We start from the raw sequence: 20,798 nt of genomic DNA on the forward strand, positions 1-20,798 counted from the left end.
GCAATAATACGTGCACACGCATTATTATTATTATTATTATTATTATTATTATTATTATTATTATTATTATTATTATTATTATTATTATTATTATTATGTATTTGTCCTCTTTAGTATACTGATACAAGTGTTTCTCTACTACATGCCTCATAATGATCAACTACACTGATGTAAAATCCTGTCTCTCCTTAATGAAATAATGAAAGGATCATAAATCCTCGTCTAATAGAACATCGGGTATTAATAACAATACGACATTTACTTTTGAAGTAACCGAGAGATGGTAAACAGGTATACATAAGAATCTCCTATTTTAATTCATATACGATTGTGTTTGTATCTGATGATTACAGCAATTGTGACTTATATAATTATTTTGGTTTTATTTATTAGTCATTTTAATGATTTCTATTTTACTTTCACAGCATCTCAGGGTGCAGGATCGCTGTCCTCTGCCATATGGAAAAGACACAATCGATTAAGTGTAGGCCCGTAGCGTTTGATCTGGGACCCCGTAATCTACTTACATGTGTCTACTGCTCTAGCTATAGCTAAAATAACTGCACGTCCAGGCTTGAACTTTAAAGCAAGACAACCTCAAGTTTGTTTGTTTTTTCTTTTTAAAATTGGAAGTGCATTGGGGAAATGTTTAAAGAATCGCCATAAAACATCCGCAAAGCATCTGTCACAGGTTTAAAAAGCTAAAAACCAATCAGGTAAGCTGTTCCTTTGACGGACATTTGCAGTCCTTGCAGTGTGAGAGCCTGTTTTAAGAGGGCGGGCCACAAAGTTGTGGCGTCGTTTATAGCCCAGAGTTTGACGGCAGCGAGCAAGTGTGCGTCTCTGGTTACTCGGGGCTGTTTGGTGAGGATTAATCTGGAACATGGAATACACACTCAACATTCAAATCCAGGAGGGTGATTGTCTTGAATCCTAAAGAAATCTGCTCATTTAGTAAACAGGTAATGATTATTGCTTTACTGTATGTCATCATAGCGCAGTTTTAATGTTGAAGATTTGCTCTAGTTACTGACGTTCCGAGTTCTCCTGTTGCCTATTACTTCATGTCAGTGCCTGCTTGCTGCTCTGATGCTTTAATGCGGAGTAATTACAGTACTTTCCCAAAGCACCTCTCATTTACCTCGCGTTTTCTCAAATTTTTATGCTATTGTATATTTTTTTAATTAGCCTTTTTCTTGCTTTGCACTTTTAGCCTGCTTTATGTAAGAATTTGTTAAGTTCAAAACTTCAATGAGAAGGTCTGTTGTTATGGACGTAAAATGTCTGTAGGTGAATCCATCAAATTCTGTAACAGGGAGTTCAGAAAGTTCACTACCCAGCTAAAATATACATTTTCTCTCACCCTGTTTTTATTTTAGGAGAGATGGAGAAGGATTTGTCATCAACACCAACTAGTGTCAACGTCCAGGGGTCGAGCCCTGTCCTGGATATGCCCTCTTGTCCATCCCCCATGCAAATTCCTCTTTCACCCATCTCCAGTAACCTCTCTGCTTCTCCCACTCAGCATGAAAAATCACCAACCTCTCTGGAACCCAGAAAATTACCCAGTTCTTCGCCACCATCTACACATACTACCGCTAAACAGATGGATCCCCCCCTTTCCTTAGACAAGTCAAAGCCCTTATCTCCTGCTGTGTCTCCTAGCTCTACATGTAAAACCGTTTCTACTAATCCCTCCCTTAGTGCTCCGATCAGAACACCCCTACCAGCTTCTCTCACCCTTGCTGACCCTCAAACTTCCACAATTTCACTCACTTCCGACCTCACATCTGCCTCCTCAACAGCTACTTCCACCACGGCTTCCACATCTTCTTCCATGGCCTCCGCAAAACGCACTTTTGCTTCCATGGCCAAACGGGTAATCATACAGGAAAGACTTAGAAAAGCTGAGGAAGAGGATACCTTTGATGAAGAGGATGGTAAGAATAGTTTCATTCAGATTGAGGGATTAAATGACAGATTTTGAAGGTTCAGTGCTGCTGAGAGGATGTCATAGACCAGTTGCTGTGTTAAGGTGATAAGCCTTCTGCATGCTTTGGAATGTCTTTTCATGTAACCCTGTCCCGAGGAAAACACAACTCTTGTCCAGAATCCAGAATGCAGATCCACTTTGGCTTCCTTTGTTTACTCATTTGAATACCGTGCTGTAAAACATTTTGGGATGCTTTTTTTCCCAGTGAATTAAACACAATAATCGAAATAATGCAAAAGGCTTTTACTTAAATATCTCAGCAACTTGTTATAGCTTGCATTTAAATCTGTAGGGCATTACACAGGGACATTATGACTTTGGTAGTCTAAAACTCCAATATGAGGTTCAAATCTATGAAACAATATTAGTTGCGTTGCCGTGGAATTTTGTGCACAAAGTCATGTCCCCTCATTGATAGAAATAATACACCTTTTTCATTGTACATCATGATATGTTTCATGTATCACAATAAATATTTTATCTGTCAAGTGCACTAATTTTATAACCTCACTTCCAAAAGTTGGGAAGGTGTAAATGCAGTTTTAAGAAGAATGCAATGATTTCCAAATCACATAAACTCCATATTTCGTGGAAAAATATACAAAGGCAATCTGTAAAATGCTGAAACTGAAGAAATTGTATTGTCATTGAAAAAATATGAATTTTGCAACAGAAAAGTTAAACAGAAGTTGCTCATTGTTTAATAAGTCAATTTTAAAGCCTAAATTTGGTTGGTTAGCAGCATCACTGGTTTAAAAATGTCTGCCAAGTGTAACAATAGGAAGGGTTCAGCACTCTCTGAAAGTTTAAATATGCAAAATGTATTACTATTTAAAGTTTATTCTATAAAAAAACAAAGCACAAAAAGAATTTGATTGTGTCATTGTACACTCAAAAATTAACACTCGCGTTCGTTAATTCTCTCTGGCACAGATTCAACAAGGTGCTGGAAACATTCTACAAAAATTTTGGTCCATTTTAAAATGACAGCATCATGAAGGTGATGCGGATTTGTTGGCAGCATAACAATAAAGTGAATTTCCTGCCCCATCACATCCCATAACTGCTCTGCTGGATGTAGACCTGGTGACTGTGGGGCCCATTTGGATACACTGAACTTATTGTCATGTTCAAGACACCACCAGTTTGAGTTTCCTGACATGGTGTTTTATCCTGCTGGAAGCAGCATTTTTTTTTTTTACCCTACAAGAAGATGGCTAACATTGTTAGCAACAACACTCAGGTAGCCTGTGGTGTTTAAACTATGCTCAGTTGATGCTAAGGAGTCTACAGTGTGTCAAGAAAATATCCTCCCTAAGCCTTGGTACAATAAAAAATGCATTGTACTTTCATGTTGCATATATCAAAATCTGACCCCACTATCCAAATGTCATAGCAGAAGTCAAGACTCCTCAGACCAGGCAATGTTTTTCCAATTTTTGTGTTGTACTTTTTTTATAGCCTCAGTTTCCTGTTCTTAGCTGACAGAAGTGGCACCTATTGTGGTCTTCTGCTGTGGTAATCCATCTGCTTCGGGGTTTAATGTGTTCTCAGAGATACTCTCCCTTGCATACATTGTTTGTGAAAGTAAATATTGAGTCTCCTAACTGTCTCCTGTCTCCTAACTGTCAGCTTAAAGCAGTATGGCCATCTTTCTCAGACCTCTGGTAACAACAAGGCATTTTTGCCAAAAGAACTGCTGCTCACTGGATATTTACTCTTTTTCAGACCATTCATAGGAAACCCTAGAGATGACTGTGTGGGAAAGTCCCAGTAGATCAGACTGTATAATCAGATTTTTATGTATAATAATAAAACTGTTCATAATGTACATTTTCCTTAAGTACTTTAGAAAACCGATACTCTTGTCTCATTGACATTTTGTGGTATTTCAATATATTCCATAGCTGTTGGAATTGAAAACAAGATCCTGGCTTCACCAGTTGGAGATCTGCTATGCGTGATAAGCTGTGACATTTGAAATGCAGTAAGGGCTAAAGTTGAAGAGTGTCAAGCCCTTTTCTTAATGGACAGTGGGGGGACAGTTATGAAACTTTTACAGCTGACAAGTGCTGTGAGGTAAAAACTGGGCACGGTGTTGCTGGAAGCTTTGAGGTTTTGTCAAAAAGTTATTGGCAGTTAATTAAAATTGATATACATGATTTTTTTTTATTAAGACGTATTGTGTCCTCTCCTGCAGATGAAGAACCAGAGGAAGACGTGTCTGTGGAGCAGCTTGAGGAGAAGGCCATAGGCGGTGATGCCAGAGCTCAGGCCCGTGTAAGTGAAAGCACATGCACAGACATGCACAGACAGGCTCTTGGCATTGTTTTCAGTCCTGCAAGCTGACTCAGTCTGGTTTTCAGCATGTGCCTATTTTGGGCCACTTGGAAGATGATCCCACAATTTCAGTGTGACACACTAATATACTGTCATACTTACAAATCATTAAGAAGTGTAAAAGTTAAAGCATACTGTAGAATGTACTGCTGCTGTATAAATAACAATGCAAAATTCACACTCTGTTTACTCCATGTTGTCTGCCAGCACAAACAAATTCAAGGGTGGTAGAAGTGACATTCCCAAGTGTCTTGTCAACATTTGGTTCAACATTCTCTTGCCAGATGTCATGTATTTGCACATGCCCACTGTCTAAATAAGGAGAGGGTGTGCATATCTAAGAGAACACATGCAAACCTGAGACCATATCAGTACAGCAGCTGGATGCTGAGAAGCATTGGTAGGCTTTCCATTTGTGCATTATGGTATCCCAATAGGCAAGATACACATGATAATATTTACAGTACTGTCCAATACTCCAATTCAAAGCTTTATTTTATTTTAAAAACATTTTGTCACTAGCAATTAAAATAAGTTTTATGATGGTATTTTATTTGTTTGTCTGATAGACACAGGAATACACAACTGCAGAACCATTAAAAACGAAGACACATCTGATTCCACACAAATAGGGACATTTAATAATAACTGAGTGAGAGGGAAGTTTATGAAATGACAGTTAATATTAGAAAGCAGTCACTTGATATGCCACAGGGGCCACTGCTGCCCCTGTTAGTTAGACATGACGAATGCCCCGACGGCTACAGAAACAGAAAATAATACATTCTGAAGTCATGTGTTCTTGGTGCATTATATGAACTTTACTATGAACTGTTTTGATTGGAGCTCACAAACAAGTGTAAATCCAATAATCCTTGAGGATTGTTCAAAATAACAAGAGAGCTACTGGAAATACAAGTTCCTGTTTAATTACATTTTTGTGCCACTGCAGATTAATTTTGATGACAGTGAATGTCGTAGCTGGAGGTGTTGCTTTTTTTTTCATCTGTCTCTCCCATTTTTTTCATAATGTTAATATTTTAGGAATACCCTCAGGGAAGTTCTTAAGCTTTAGCACAAACGTTCACTTGATCTCAAAAATGAAATTATTATTATTTGGTTGCTAAAATTCAGAGGTCAGTGTGACCTCACGTAACACATTTTTGGCCATAACATTAAGAATGCATACACCAATTATGACCAAAACACTTCACATACATTTTTAATGGGATAAAATTAATATGCGATTCTGTTTCTGTCCAAAATACAAAAGAAGCTCAGCTATGATTTCACTATGGCATAATGTTTTATGATAACACTTTTTGGGGCATTGTTCACTGCTGTATCTTGGGAGCTAGGAAAAAGATTGTAGTAGACATACAGTTTTGGACATACACGATTTTTTGTAGTTTTGCCTTTAACACCACAGTATAACAAGCTTGCTTAAGTGTGTAAAGTGTGTAAAGTGTAAAGTGTGTAAAGTGTGCGTGCTAGTCCCCATAGGGAAAATACATATCCATGCATGCAGTACATTAAGTAAGCTGAAATAATCTGGCCCTTTTACCTCTTCTCTGTCTTTCAGCTTGGTCAGCACTACTTGGGTCTTGCTAAAGAGAAGGATACTGAAACAAATAATCTGCTGGCTGTTAACTGGCTTGTTAAAGCAGCAAAACAGGGAAGAAGGGGTGCAGCAAAAGCCCTGCAGCGCTGCTGGATCCAGAAAAAAGGTTCATTTAACACAAGTATCACGTGTGTTAAAGTCTTTATGTTTCTGTTCTATAACTTAAGCTCACTTCCACTAGGAATCACTCCAGAGAATGAGGCCGATGTCCGCAGGTTGTCGACAGAGAGTAAGTTTGAGCTGGCAGTACGCAAAGCAGCCATGCTGATGTACTGGAAGCTAAACCCAGACAGGAAGAAGAAGGTGACTGTATCTGAGATGCTGGAAAATGTCAACCAGGTGAATGCAGTTCCAGGTAGGAGAGACAAACTCAGCCACAGATATTTTGATAAATTCATCATTAAAAAGTAACTATTTTTGAATGGTGAAAATAATGCTGCATGATGTACTAGTGGCTATACCTAGAAGGATTTAGTATGCTGTTATGCAATAGCTTTCACTACTGCTGGAAATATGAGATGCCCCTGTGTGATTTTAATATTTGCAGCTGTTACAATGAATAGTTTCATGTTACCAGCTTTCATCCAGCTCAATGGTGGTGTGGTCGTTTCTCACCAACAGGTGGCACTGCAAGCAGCAAGGTTCCTGTCCCAACTTCGAATCAAGCCCAGAAAGTGTTGGGGAGCATGGTCAGCAAAGAATGTAGGTATCCAGAGAGGGTGGAGGAGCGGACCAGAAACTATATTGCATCTCCACCTGTAATTATATCTCTCTTTATCTCTTAGCCAGTCAGATGGTGGACCTGGATGAGTTTGTTGAGATGACTAAGAACTATGCACAGGGTATTGCCCCAGCTACTCCCAAGAATGGCAGCCAAGTCTCAGCCACAACTGAAAGCCCTGCACTTCATGACAGTCGTACAGGGGTAAAAAAAAAAAAAAAAAAAGAAAAGAAAAGAAAAGAAAAAAAAGGTTTACACTTTACATAAGCAGAAATAAACTGTTACTTGAACATAGTTTATTTGATACAGCATGGCTGTGAATGTGTTTGTGTTTGCAACTGTGTTTTTAAAGCACAAGGCTGAGTCAGTCTCATCAGGATGCAAGAAGTCAAACAAGAGTGCCTGGAGTTTTGGCCGAAGTGGGATGATGCTGCACACTAGTGAGACCGGAGCCTTTAGAAGGGCCATGGACATGAAGTCACAATTAATAGTACCTGTTACCTCATTATTATTTCACATTTTAATAGTCTTTTAAATGTGTTGATATTCTCTGTTCATCTTCATATCCGTCTCTCTTCTCCTCAGATGCTGCAGTACCCACTGCATGCAGTTGTTGAGATAAAGGAGCATCTTGTTGATTGGGCATCACGGGCCGGTGTCCAGTGGCTGAGCACAATCATTCCGACGCAACACGTCAACGCTCTCATTTTCTTCTTCATCATCAGCAACTTGACGGTGGATCTGTTTGCTTTTGTTATCCCTCTGCTTGTCTTCTACCTCTCCTTCATCGCCATGATCATTTGCACGCTGCGTATTTTCCAGAGGACAAAGGTGAGCATTTCCTTTCAGTTTCATTTAGTAATTTTCACACAGTTAGCAGGACTGTCAGAACCCTGAAAGTTTACATGAAAGTTTATGAAACAAAGTAATTTCTACTGTAAATGTGCATTTATTTTTGCATTTCTCCTTAATCAATGAAATTATGTAGTGCTCAACCAATTTATTACACCACAACCAATGTAAGGTTTATGCTAAATCTGCCCTACATTAACAGTACTGGTAATTATCAAATTACCAGTAAAAAAATACCACAATCAGTATTTTTAATGCAAAAATATAATTATTGTTTCAAATTTACTGTGTTGCTAAAAGTTGCTTTTTATGCTAAATGCTTTTTATTCTGCAAACTTAGTATTTCTGACCCCAAAGATACAAAAAAGGGACACAATCTCAGATTTAAAATTTGCAGCACATTAAAAAAATTCAACCAACCTCAATCCACTTTGAATGCCTATAAATCAGAAAATATTTATAGCATGAATGTAAACTTTGCGGACAACATTTTTGTACAAAAAAGTCAGCTAATGCTAAATGGGATAGGTGAGAATATGTTTTTTGTTGTTGTTGTTTTGTTTTTTTTCTTTAATTTGTTTGATATTGAATTTCAGTCTAAATACCCTGCATTTAAATTTCTTTGGAGTGCTTTGCTTCCTTTCACTTGTAAACTTTCCCCCTTTTTCTAGACCTGGGAGAACTTTAGTGCCCTGACATCTCTGCTGACACGGTTTGAACCTGGCCTTGATGTGGAGCAAGCAGAGACAAACTTTGGCTGGAACAACCTTGAACCGTACCTCTATTTCATCTTCTCCGTCTTCTTTGTAATTTTCTCCTTCCCTGTAGCAGACAAGAATTGGATCCCCTGCTCTGAGCTCTCGACTGTGGCCATCTTCTTTACTGCTGTCAGCTACCACAGCCTCAGCCCAAATGCCACAGCATATGCACGCCGGGCAATGGTTATAGAGGTCAATTGACTGAGTGATTGAATGATCAGAATTACTGTCTTGCCTGTTGCTAAGTATAATTTACACTAATAATATTGCTACTTAATTAATCATTTCATTCTTAATGAAATGATTTGGAATTTCTAAGAAACCACTTGTTTGCCTTCTGTCATAAAAACGTGTAGCAGCAACATGACATTGATAACAGAGAAAAAATATTTTTGTAAATACTGGGAAATCTCAGATTTGCGAGTTGAAGTTTTATTTTGCCTTGTAAAACCAGAGTTTGACATAATTTTCTAGTAATGCCTTTTTTAGGCATAAGTTGCATAATATTGCTGGTCTTATTAGCCTGATAGTGACCACATGCTTTCATTCACTCGTTGTTGTGTACGCTGTGTGGCAGGCAGAGGTAGGACCCAAAAGCAGGACTCAGACACAAAGGGATCAACTGAAAGAGGCAGCTGAGACTATTTAACCACAAGGGTACTAACAACCAAAAACTCAGAAATTAGCAACTAGGAACTATAAACTGGTAACAAACAACTAGGAGATTAAAACTAGGAATTAACAAGTGAAACATGGTACACATGGCAAAAAGGGACAACAGGACAATGTGCAGAGGAAGAGAGAGGACTTAAATACACACATGATAACGAGAGGATGGGACACAACGAGAACTAATACAGACAAACAGGACAAGAGAAGCAAAACATAACAAACTGTACACACTACGAGAGACTGTCAAAATAAAACAGGAAGTACAATAACTACACAGACAAAGACTAAGAAACAAGTGTTTGACACTGGGACCAGGGGAGAAACAGACATGGGAACAAAACTGACTGAGGAGACAGAAAGGAAATACTAAACACGGAGATAAGAGTAAAACAAACATGAAGACAAGTCTGATAAAACAGTCTGTGGAACATAGGAGAGGCATGGAAACAGAACCTGAAGACTAGATGGCAAAACTAAGGCCAGAAACTACAAGTATTACACAAAACAGAAAAACAACTAAAAGAACCAGAACTATGGATATAAACTAAACCATAGAATGGGTTAAAGGGTTTTTATGTGTACTTAACCTCAGTTTTATGAATGGAAAACATGCAATGCTGTTGTGCAAGGTTTTAACAAATGTCGACAAAAATCTCTTTCCTATTTACAGGGAGTGCAGAATTATTAGGCAAATGAGTATTTTGTCCACATCATCCTCTTCATGCATGTTGTCTTACTCCAAGCTGTATAGGCTCGAAAGCCTACTACCAATTAAGCATATTAGGTGATGTGCATCTCTGTAATGAGAAGGGGTGTGGTCTAATGACATCAACACCCTATATCAGGTGTGCATAATTATTAGGCAACGTCCTTTCCTTTGGCAAAATGGGTCAAAAGAAGGACTTGACAGGCTCAGAAAAGTCAAAAATAGTGAGATATCTTGCAGAGGGATGCAGCAGTCTCAAAATTGCAAAGCTTCTGAAGCGTGATCATCGAACAATCAAGCGTTTCATTCAAAATAGTCAACAGGGTCGCAAGAAGCGTGTGGAAAAACCAAGGCGCAAAATAACTGCCCATGAACTGAGAAAAGTCAAGCGTGCAGCTGCCAAGATGCCACTTGCCACCAGTTTGGCCATATTTCAGAGCTGCAACATCACTGGAGTGCCCAAAAGCACAAGGTGTGCAATACTCAGAGACATGGCCAAGGTAAGAAAGGCTGAAAGACGACCACCACTGAACAAGACACACAAGCTGAAACGTCAAGACTGGGCCAAGAAATATCTCAAGACTGGTTTTTCTAAGGTTTTATGGACTGATGAAATGAGAGTGAGTCTTGATGGGCCAGATGGATGGGCCCGTGGCTGGATTGGTAAAGGGCAGAGAGCTCCAGTCCGACTCAGACGCCAGCAAGGTGGAGGTGGAGTACTGGTTTGGGCTGGTATCATCAAAGATGAGCTTGTGGGGCCTTTTCGGGTTGAGGATGGAGTCAAGCTCAACTCCCAGTCCTACTGCCAGTTTCTGGAAGACACCTTCTTCAAGCAGTGGTACAGGAAGAAGTCTGCATCCTTCAAGAAAAACATGATTTCATGCAGGACAATGCTCCATCACACGCGTCCAAGTACTCCACAGCGTGGCTGGCAAGAAAGGGTATAAAAGAAGAAAAACTAATGACATGGCCTCCTTGTTCACCTGATCTGAACCCCATTGAGAACCTGTGGTCCATCATCAAATGTGAGATTTACAAGGAGGGAAAACAGTACACCTCTCTGAACAGTGTCTGGGAGGCTGTGGTTGCTGCTGCACGCAATGTTGATGGTGAACAGATCAAAACACTGACAGAATCCATGGATGGCAGGCTTTTGAGTGTCCTTGCAAAGAAAGGTGGCTATATTGGTCGCTGATTTGTTTTTGTTTTGTTTTTGAATGTCAGAAATGTATATTTGTGAATGTGGAGATGTTATATTGGTTTCACTGGTAAAAATAAATAATTGAAATGGGTATATATTTGTTTTTTGTTAAGTTGCCTAATAATTATGCACAGTAATAGTCACCTGCACACACAGATATCCCCCTAAAATAGCTAAAACTAAAAACAAACTAAAAACTACTTCCAAAAACATTCAGCTTTGATATTAATGAGTTTTTTGGGTTCATTGAGAACATGGTTGTTGTTCAATAATAAAATTATTCCTCAAAAATACAACTTGCCTAATAATTCTGCACTCCCTGTATAATCTTAATGTTTTTATGACAGTGAAATAAAACAGCCTTCTCCAAGTTAATCAAAACCTCTGTTGTGTCCTTGCATTTGGTTTAATCCAGATGGCATCATCTCTCTGTTGCCTGACGCAGTTCTTGCCACAGAACATGACGGCGCTTCATTTATTGGGACGCACCTTCGCCATTCTGCCACTGGGGGAGTCTGTGGTGCTGAAGCTCAGTCTCCCCTGCTTGCTTTATGTTTACCTGTTCTATCTGTTCTTCAGGTAAGAAAGATTTGGACAAACTGAAATATTGATTATTTATTGATTATTTATATTAGTAAAATTCTCAAACTGGTCTTACTCCTGTCTGCCATGTTGTTTTATTCTATGTTAAAATGACAGATTTACTCTTCAGACACTTAAAGTAATCTCAGAACTTTTTACCCCCTCCTTTTTGTTTCTCCTTCCTTAGCATGGCGAGGTTGCGTGGTTTCCGGGGAACTTACTGCTTCCTGGTTCCGTATCTTGTGTGCTTCATGTGGTGCGAGTTCTCAGTGGTCCTCCTCCAGAATTCCACTGTTGTGGGTCTAATCCGCACTTGTGTGGCTTACTTTCTCTTCCTGTTTGCCTTGCCTGTTCTGGCATTTGGTCTCGCCACCATGCTCTTCATCCAAGTGTTTAAGTGGTTCCTCGAGCTAGAACTGACAAAGATGATTGTGACTCTGGTAATATGTGCGATCCCTGTCACCTTGCGGCTGTGGACGCGGTTCAGCACGTCCATTCTGGATGTCTTTCGCTCACTGACTCATCGGGGTCCAGTCAAACTCATTTTACTCTGCATCTCCATGGTCCTTCTATTCTTCTCTGTCTATGTGTACCATGCAGAAGGTGAGAAGGTGTACAACTCCACCCTTACTTGGAGTCAGTATGGCCAGGTTTGTGGGCCTCCTGCTTGGGAAACCAAAGGCATAGCCCAGACACAAATCTTCTGTAGCCACCTGAATGGACACAGAGTCACCTGGACTGGGCGCTTCAAGCAAGTCCGTGTGGCTGAAACAGAGAATGGGGCACAGTCTGTGATCAACATGTTGCCGGTGTTTGTGGGAGATTGGCTGCGCTGCTTGTACGGTGAGACCTATCCCAAATGTGAGCCGAAGAATGCCGCAGTTGCAAATCTGACAGCTGCAGATTTGACAGCCAGTTCTGCATCAGGGCCTGTTTCACTGCCAATCCTCCTTCTATCGCAAGATGAGGAAGAACTGTGTCAGCTCAAGGCTCTGGCTAAACATACCTGCCATGTCAAGCGTTTCGACAGCTACCGCTTTGAAGTGACAGTGGGAATGATCCAGGATGAACGTGGAGATAGAGAGGACCCAGCCAGAGATATAGTCCTAATGGCGAGTCATGAGTTCAGACAGGTGCTTCTAAATCTGAGCCCTGGTAATAAGGTGGAGTTTAGCACCAAACTGGAGGGACGTCTAGGAGCCAGAGCTCCAGCCTTTGAGTTGAAAGCTATCCACTGTCTTGACTGTCCTTCTTCAGTGCTCACTGGAGGCAGGCAGGTGAAAATAGAGAGAAACTGGAGACGTACCACAATGAAAGCCCTGAAGTTTGCATTTGATTTTTTCTTTTCCCCATTTTTGTCAGCAAAAATTTAAAACTAGTAATTAAAAGTAGAAATAAAATAACCTATTTGAGTCTCTCCAGAACATCATCTTGTTTCTTATGATGTTAGTCTAGAAGCACTGATGCAATTAAAATAGTATTTTTTTTAATTGGATGGATCTATAAAGTTTGTGTTCCTGTGCATTAGTTTATGCAGATCCTACTTTTACTTCATCTACAGCAGTTCAAGAATCGTCAGACACCAACTTTGGCAAGACTCAGGATCTGTTCTATTTTCAAATCCATTTTATGTCTAGCTAGAGTTAAACTTATACACACACAACCTAATATATAATAATATGTTATAATATAGTTATAAAGAACTGGAAGATTGCTGTAATTTGATGGTATCCAGCTGTATGCAAGAAGGTTAATGCTGGGTGCTGTTCTCCTTTGAATACCTAGAAAACTGCACATTTGTTGAAAACAAAATAGCGACTGAGTAGATTTTATATCTGCCTTTGTATTTAGAAATTTATCTAGAAATATAGTGTATGGTTAAGATATTTGCATTTGTATTCTGTTTATATTTGTGCATTTTCAAATGCATATTTAAATATTTTTATGGAAATATATGACACAAATTTAGTGATAATATATATGCATTTCTGGCTTCCTCTGTTAGGCAATATTTTATGATGTTGTCTTTAAACTTCCTGGTCTTAACTTTAATTTTAGCATCAGATTTTCCTGTCTCTCAAGCTATGATGCACATGCAGTCATTTTGAAAAGCCAGCATAAAACTTTCATCCAGGGGGGGTTGCAGTAAACTTGCAGATTTTTGTATTACACATATCAAAATGCATCAAATGTGGTGCTGTGGATTATACACAGATATCTACACTTTGGTCTGATCTGTTTCTCATCAAGACATCGTTCCAGAAGTCTTGTGGTTTGCCCAGATGCAGATCTGCAAACTTAAACTGTGCTGACATCTTGTTTTTAGAGGAAGAGCCTTTCTCCTGGAACCCCTTCTACCCAAGTTGTACTTTTTATAAATTTACTATCATGAACTTTAACATATTCAGGCCTATAGAGGCTAAGATATAGTGCTTGTTGTTCTTGTAGGTGATCTGAGAGTTACACAGTGTGACTTTGGAGTGAATTTGCTGGGGCATCCCCTCATTGGAAGATTGTGGCATTTTGTTAACACACATGAGAATGCTCCAGCCCAGAAAACTGCCACAACCTCTGCTTTTATAGAAGTGCTCACTTGCTGATGATCAATAACCAGACGCAAATAAGGTTGAACTTTGTGCAGTTCTGTGAAAACTTTCGTTATCACATTAACACACACTAGACCTCCTTTTATGGTATTTCTCAAATGTATGCAAATGACAAATTTAAGACACACCATGTTCATTCCATAACAATTAAGAATTACCAGGAATGTTTAAAATGTGTTGTTTCACTGAGTTGAACACAATATTGGTTCAAGTTAAGAGACCATTTTGTTTACAGAATCCGAACCTTTAAAGAAAAACAGTTTTTATCTCTAAATTTGCCAGTTTGGAATTTGACTGAAGAAAGAGGTACTAAAAAAATATTGTACACATAATTAAAATAAGCCCTGTGAAAGATTGGCGATGTGCCCAGAGTGTATCGCCACCTCTCAACCCTAAGCTCCATAAGCTCCAGCAGCCCTGAATTGGATACGTGGAAGAAGATGGATGAACGGATAGTTAAAATAACAGCAATGAATGATTAATTTATTTTTGAAATGGGGGTTTTCCTAGCTATCTAGTTTACACAGTACAGTAATGCAGTGGTGGTGTATGAAAAGCTTTACACATAAACACTATCAATCTGTAACCTCAATGCTCGTGTGGATTACAATTGCTGACGTTGAGCCTCGACACTGTAAATGTGAGTGCCTTTTTTTTTTCCACTGGTGGAGTTAAATGGGGTGTCTATTAAAATGCTTGAACTGGGGGAAAAAAATCTCTTGTGAAAGGTTTTATTCAGATTAATAGATTTTTTTATATATATTTCTTTTTTGGTGATGAGACAAAAAGCAGAATCTATTAAATGAGGACAGACATTAAAATGAAATCCAACACATTTTTGTTAGATTTTATGTTATTTTATTAATGCACATTCCTTTCATTCACCTCATATGAGTTATGTTTTCGTACTGTTAGATTTTTAAAGCATGATAGATATACACGCTAGTAGCATTGAGTAATGGCGACATGCTGCTGCTGCTGTGCTCCCAAACACAAATCGTCTCACTGGTTGTATGTGTTGGTGGTTATGATGCGATTACAACTGACTTGTTCTAAACTACATTTCGCCACTGCAGGGATGAACCTCGGAGCTTACATAATGCTTCACAAGGCCCTTCACTATGTAAAACCGTTTTCTTGTGGGTTGTCGTCATCATGGATTTTGCTGTGTCGTACATGTTAAATCAATAAGTGAAAAACTGTACCTGCACATGATAACACTGGCTGGTAGTGAAGACAAAAAATATATATGCCCATAAGAAAACCATCTTAGCTACAGGCAGATAACACAGATGTGTGTGAACAGCAACTTGGAAAACCAAACGGGCATGAGGGAGAGAGGAGGAAGCAGGTGTGACAGCAGTTATTTCTTTACACTGTTGATTCTTCAGATTTTGAAAATGTGCAAAGGGACTTGATATTCTCTACCTTTGCACTGGTTATGTTACCCCACCCACTACAGTACACATTTAAACCACTTACAATAATCCCATCAGGGCCAAGGTCACTTGAAAATAAAGTACTTCACTGTAAACAAACAAGTCTCACGCGATCCAACACAAACATCACCTTACTGTACTGCTGTACATCCCAGGCTTTCAGAGTCGCACCGCAGAGTAGCATGTGGCGCTGTGAGGTATACGGTGTAATGACATTAAGATCTTGTGATAGTATGAATTCACATGACATTACTGCTGTGATGAGCTATTGCACTGATGATAACCTCTAACCTCCAAGCACACTGGACACAAAGTCAACTTTGATTTAAATTTGGGAGTCTCAACGATAAACGATGTGCTTAGAATTCAAGTTTGTCCAAACTGCAAGATTCCCCCATCAATACACACACTGCCTCCTTCAACTGCTATGTTTTCTCATATAAGCATGTGGATTTGTTTCTTTGCTCTTTTTCTTTTTTTTTTTCTTTTTTACATGAGATTACCATGATACAGCAATCAAAACACAATAAGGGCTTAATATACACAACCAAACAGTTAGTGTTTTTTGTGCACAATTTTACCCCGTCCTCTCTACAGCCAGCGACAACTACCTATATACTGCTACGAGAAAATATCTGATAAAGTGTGATTCCACAAACCTTATTATAAATGAGATCTCACACCGATTTAGAGTGTCCTTGACAAAATGCTTTTTTTTCTTAGCTCTCTGGAACTGAAAATTGGTACCGCCTTTAAAAAAAAAACACAGACTATTTACAGCAAACAGTAAAAAGAGTGTGTACATTTTTTTGTTACCTGTAGAAGAAGAGCTCATGTATTAAAGCAGGAATGCTGCTGCACTGTGTTTTGTTAGTGTTATTATTGCAACGTGAACAGGGAAAAGATTACGGGACAGTTATTCGTGCGTTCCCCCAGAGCACTGCTCTGAAGGAGAGACTGAATTGCTGTTGTCACACGACAAAGAAGAAAAAACTTTTAGGAGACTGTTGTGAACTATACAATAACACCATTCCTGATACCTCACCCTAGTGAAAACAATTAGATTTGGATTAAATGCCTGGTAAAGTTTTCCAGCCATTCTATCGGTATATTCTGTAGCATTTAGAAATTACCTCTCAAATGCTAGCTAGCACATATCTTCCATTTTTATGTGAAAGGTAACCAGAACATTAATGGGAAGTGCAACATGGTGTGAGGAACAGCACTGAGTCACTGCAGATCGAGAGGTGTCCCTGCACCTCATTGACTGCCCCAACAGTGGGGCAGTTAGACAAACATCTTCAAAAAAGTGGAAGTAGAGTGCAGCCAAAAATAAATCAATCAATCAAATGTCCCGATGGGTACTAGATCAGTTCAGTTCGGTGATTAGATTAAACACCTTTAAATAAAATGAACTGAATAAAAAGTCTTGTTATTTTATGATTATTCCAATTATGTACAGACTCTGCATCAAAGCATGTCATCAAACATGCCACTCTCCATGCCCTCGATAGAACATCCAAATATATTCCAGTCACTCTTTGCATTTCTGTGACACTTTGATAAAAAGTACTGTGTCTGCTTCTGTTCATATTTCCATTCTTGTCACTGTGCCTGCGTTTCTGGGTTGACACGATCCTGGAAGATGTACAGATTGTTGGTGGCTGCTATGGCAATTATATTTTCGGATGGGTGCCAAGCCATGTGCAGGATTTTCTTGGTGAAGTCCAAGCTATCGACGCCCACATCGCCCCTGCGACGTTTACCGCCAGTGTACACACGGCGGGTTCGCAGTACAGCCCGGGGCTTGCTGCTCTCTCGCCAGGCCTCCAGGGTTACGCCTCGGCCTGTCTCCCTGTCGAACATCCGGAAGAAGCTGTTGTACGCCCCTGTCATAATCACGCTGGATCATGGAGGAAAGGAGAGGCGAAAGGAAGTAAAGAGCGGGAAGAGACAAGCGTTGTTCATGGTAGAATGAGGGGGAGGAAAAGAGGAAAAAGCAAACTGAATACATGAGGATTGATTTGATGTCTGTAAAGCTTGTCTCTGGGATTGATTTAAACGTCGGATAAAGCAGGAGGCCGGGCATTTAGCAAATCACTGTAAGCAGTAACACACTGACACAGCAGTCTGTTTTTGCTTCCAAATCTACTTAAGCTGTACTTTGTCTGTCCCCCCACCGCCTCTTACCTGTCTGAGCTGTTCCAAACACACTCAAACTTGTCAAAGATGCAGTCGTTTTCGTAGAGGGAACACAGCTTACTCCTCAGGTATTCATGGACCTGGGGATGATGCAAACAGTCAGCTTAAGTTTTGGGGAAGGTAGCATTATCCTGCTCAGGACGCTCACATTTTGGCATTTTAATCTTCTTTCTTGTACTTTGCTCTCATGTATAATACACCGGCAGTAAAAATGAGAAAAGGCTTCCAGATTTTCTTTGGGATCAAGTTGATGCTGCTGAATTATGCTGATCAACTGAATGAATTGTGTATGAATGTAAAAATATATGTATATATTTGAATTTGAAAAGCATAACAAACACCCAAAATTTTCAAATTTGATTCAGACAGATTTTATGTCAGACAAATAATGAATACAATTTCCAAATAGGTGCAGGTAAAATCCTCTACCTGAAAGGTCTCCACTGGGCCTTTATCCATATTGATATCCCACACCTTAGCGGTGAGGTAGTCTCTGGTCAGCAGGTAACGTCCACTATGGCTGAACTTAACATCCGACACAGAGGAAATAATCTCTGAGAAGAAGGAGCGGTTCCCTGGATCCTCAGGCTCCTCAAAAACTAATCAGACAGAAATATAATTGCATTGCTTTCGTGAGAGCAGGATTCCTCATGCACAGCTTGCAGTAAACTATTTAAAATGTTTCCTCACGTTTGGTATGTTTGTCGCAGAGAGCCGAGGCTCTCATGTCACAGAGGCGCAGCGTTCCCTTGCTGCTGCTGTACACGAACAAGTGGCAGTGGTGAGGGTGGAACTCTGCCGCTGTTATCACCTCCGTCAGATCCTCCATGTTTGCTGGTTTGATGTCTACAATATCTGAGAAGCAGAGCCATCAAGGAACAAACAGCGCAGACATTAAGCACCACATAAATCTGGCGAGCTGGGTTTCTACCACAGCCACACCGAATTCCATGACTATGTTTACATTTTGTCAATTGAGGCAGCAGACATGCAAACAAATCACTTATATTCATTCATGCAGTCTTTTTATTTTCAGATGATCTACACGTTCACAACCTAAATTCATAAAGACATCCCGGGAAAAAAAAAACTGCACCCCATCCTATCCCCAATATGCATGCACAGGCTGTTCCTCTCTGTTCTATTTGTGGTAGTCCTGTGTGGCTCAGAAGAAAGTGTACTGCTGTGTGAATTATTTAAACTCGTCTTCCATAGATGCCTCTATGATTTTCTAGGTCAGCTTCCATTTGAATGGGGAAATCACAACATGCAGCCAGTCCCACATGCTACCACCTGCACTGACTACACAGCATTATAATGGAAACACAAATCCAATCAGAGTCACGTTGTTTACGTTAAGTATAAATCAGAAGATGAATTTGGATGATTGGTTATGATTACTGTACATAACCTGGAATTGGCTCCGTGATATTTTAGGCATAAATTTAGATGACAGTGGATGAAATACAAACACAGATTAGAAGCATATGGGATGCGTTCCCAACACTGCTCAATTTCTTTTTCTTTAGTAAGCAAACTACATACATAATGATCAATACTGATAACTAAAATCATGCACACTAACATACTAGCATGAATTGTTTTACAGTGTACCTTAACACAATTAAAATGGGATTTTATCCTTTATGGACACTTCACCATAAAATCAAATACAAAAAAAGCTTACTGACGTATATTGCACTTTTTCTTTTTTTTCCTTTTAGTGTAGACAGGAATCTTTACCTGTTTAGGTATATTGTTCTCATTGCTGTTTTACAATTACCATAAGGATACAGTTACACTTTAACAATGAACAGTGATCTAATTCATACCGCTGAATTCTCTGTAAAATTGAAGGAGTTTCCACCACACAAAAGTCTGAGAGGAGCTATAGAATTATTTAAAGCAAGTGGTCATGGTTGGTTAAACTGAAAATAGTGTGTTATAATACAAAAAAAAGACAGTAAGGATACTGAAACTGCGGTCTGTGATGCCCAGGTGCCACATGTTGATGCGGAGGTCGTCAGCAGACAGGTAGGTTTCCCCATCGCTGTTGACTGAGATGGAGTTTACATGGTAGGTATGTCCATTAGCGAATACTCTTCTGGGACGGACCTCCACCATTAGATCTGTAGGTTTCAGCACTGGCACCTTAAATGGTGAGAGATAAAAGATTTAAGGCGGAAGGGAGGAGGTGATAAGAACAGGAGGAGTAAATCATAGGGCAAAAAGAAAGACAACAATGAGAAAGGACATAATTGGAGGACAGTAGAGCCATGGATCATTTAAGGACAGGAGCAAAAAGACAGACACTTGATTTGATGATTAAATGTTAGCCTGATAAATACTTGTATCAGGCATACCCAACAAAATGAAAGTGTGCAGTTGTATGTGTGTGTCCGAGTACCTGTAGAGAGGTGATGGTAGAGATGTCCTTGAGCCGTCCCTCCTCATCTTTCAGGTTGTATCCTTCTGGTCTCTTGTCTCTCTCGCTTACCTTCCACAGTTTAATAGTCTTATCTGTGACAGGCATCGGGATTTGCGTGCCAGAAAATGATGATTACATTCGTCTGTGAAGGTTCTCAGTCATCCAGGTCATCGTAGTCAAAGGAGCTTGCAAAGAAAAGCGTCTGGACTTCTTTGAGTTGCTAGAACTTAAAGAAGTCCACACGCTTTTCTTTGCAAGCTCCTTTGACGATGATTACATTCATTGAAAATTGCAAAGCACAACAAAAATCACATTTGCAGCTAATTTAAAACATAATACTTAATTCATGCACCAAATTTAGATATTTTTTTTTCTGTGCCATTATTGCACCCGTAAGTGAGACTCCAAAGACTATCTTGATGTTATTTAATTCTATGTAGGTAATAAAAGATGACGCAAGGCTGCCATAATTTTGGAAATTGGAGGTAGTTTGAAACCAAAGTGTGTAAGCGATACCTGTGCCATATCAAGCAAAAACAACTGCTATTTATAACAAATCTCTCTCTCTCACTATCTCTCGATAGATAGATAGATAGATAGATAGATAGATAGATAGATAGATAGATAGATAGATAGATAGATAGATAGATAGATAGATAGATAGATAGATAGATAGA

At 39.4% G+C, this 20,798-nt stretch overlaps 2 protein-coding genes across 4 annotated transcripts in view; one reads left to right on the forward strand and one right to left on the reverse strand.

Annotated features, from left to right (window-relative positions):
• The first annotated feature begins 400 nt into the window (after positions 1-400).
• wfs1a (Wolfram syndrome 1a (wolframin)) lies at positions 401-14,837 on the forward strand. The gene is made up of 12 exons (XM_005942614.2): positions 401-962; positions 1,380-1,940; positions 4,194-4,273; positions 5,916-6,060; positions 6,136-6,309; positions 6,576-6,656; positions 6,740-6,879; positions 7,028-7,165; positions 7,261-7,506; positions 8,199-8,477; positions 11,280-11,443; positions 11,634-14,837. Exons 2-12 carry the CDS (start codon positions 1,385-1,387, stop codon positions 12,817-12,819), a joined length of 3,189 nt encoding a protein of 1,062 aa, XP_005942676.1. The 5' UTR covers positions 401-962; positions 1,380-1,384; the 3' UTR covers positions 12,820-14,837.
• A 56-nt stretch (positions 14,838-14,893) lies between these two features.
• The window catches only part of ppp2r2ca (protein phosphatase 2, regulatory subunit B, gamma a), an 8,041-nt gene continuing 2,136 nt past the window's right edge, over positions 14,894-20,798 (reverse strand). For all 3 annotated transcript variants that reach the window (XM_005942618.2, XM_005942616.2, XM_014340182.2), the window contains exons 5-10: positions 20,101-20,213; positions 19,667-19,844; positions 18,384-18,548; positions 18,123-18,292; positions 17,682-17,773; positions 14,894-17,394 (exon numbers count right to left, since the gene is read on the reverse strand). In XM_005942618.2, coding sequence (XP_005942680.1) covers positions 17,097-17,394; positions 17,682-17,773; positions 18,123-18,292; positions 18,384-18,548; positions 19,667-19,844; positions 20,101-20,213 — 1,016 coding nt within the window. In that variant the 3' untranslated portion in view covers positions 14,894-17,096. The remainder of the gene's footprint in view (positions 17,395-17,681; positions 17,774-18,122; positions 18,293-18,383; positions 18,549-19,666; positions 19,845-20,100; positions 20,214-20,798) is intronic.

Source organism: Haplochromis burtoni, unplaced genomic scaffold, assembly GCF_018398535.1.
Source record: "Haplochromis burtoni strain Fernald_Lab_line unplaced genomic scaffold, NCSU_Asbu1 Contig_345, whole genome shotgun sequence".
In the NCBI taxonomy this organism is placed as follows: domain Eukaryota; kingdom Metazoa; phylum Chordata; class Actinopteri; order Cichliformes; family Cichlidae; genus Haplochromis; species Haplochromis burtoni.

Excerpts from the sequence above, each read along its gene's own strand:
- wfs1a (XM_005942614.2), top strand. The coding sequence starts at position 1,385 with ATGGAGAAGGATTTGTCATCAACACCAACTAGTGTCAACGTCCAGGGG. Across the intron at positions 4,274-5,915 it reads ATGCCAGAGCTCAGGCCCGT|CTTGGTCAGCACTACTTGGG; the intron begins GTAAGTGAAAGC and ends TCTGTCTTTCAG. Across the intron at positions 7,166-7,260 it reads ACATGAAGTCACAATTAATA|ATGCTGCAGTACCCACTGCA; the intron begins GTACCTGTTACC and ends TCTTCTCCTCAG.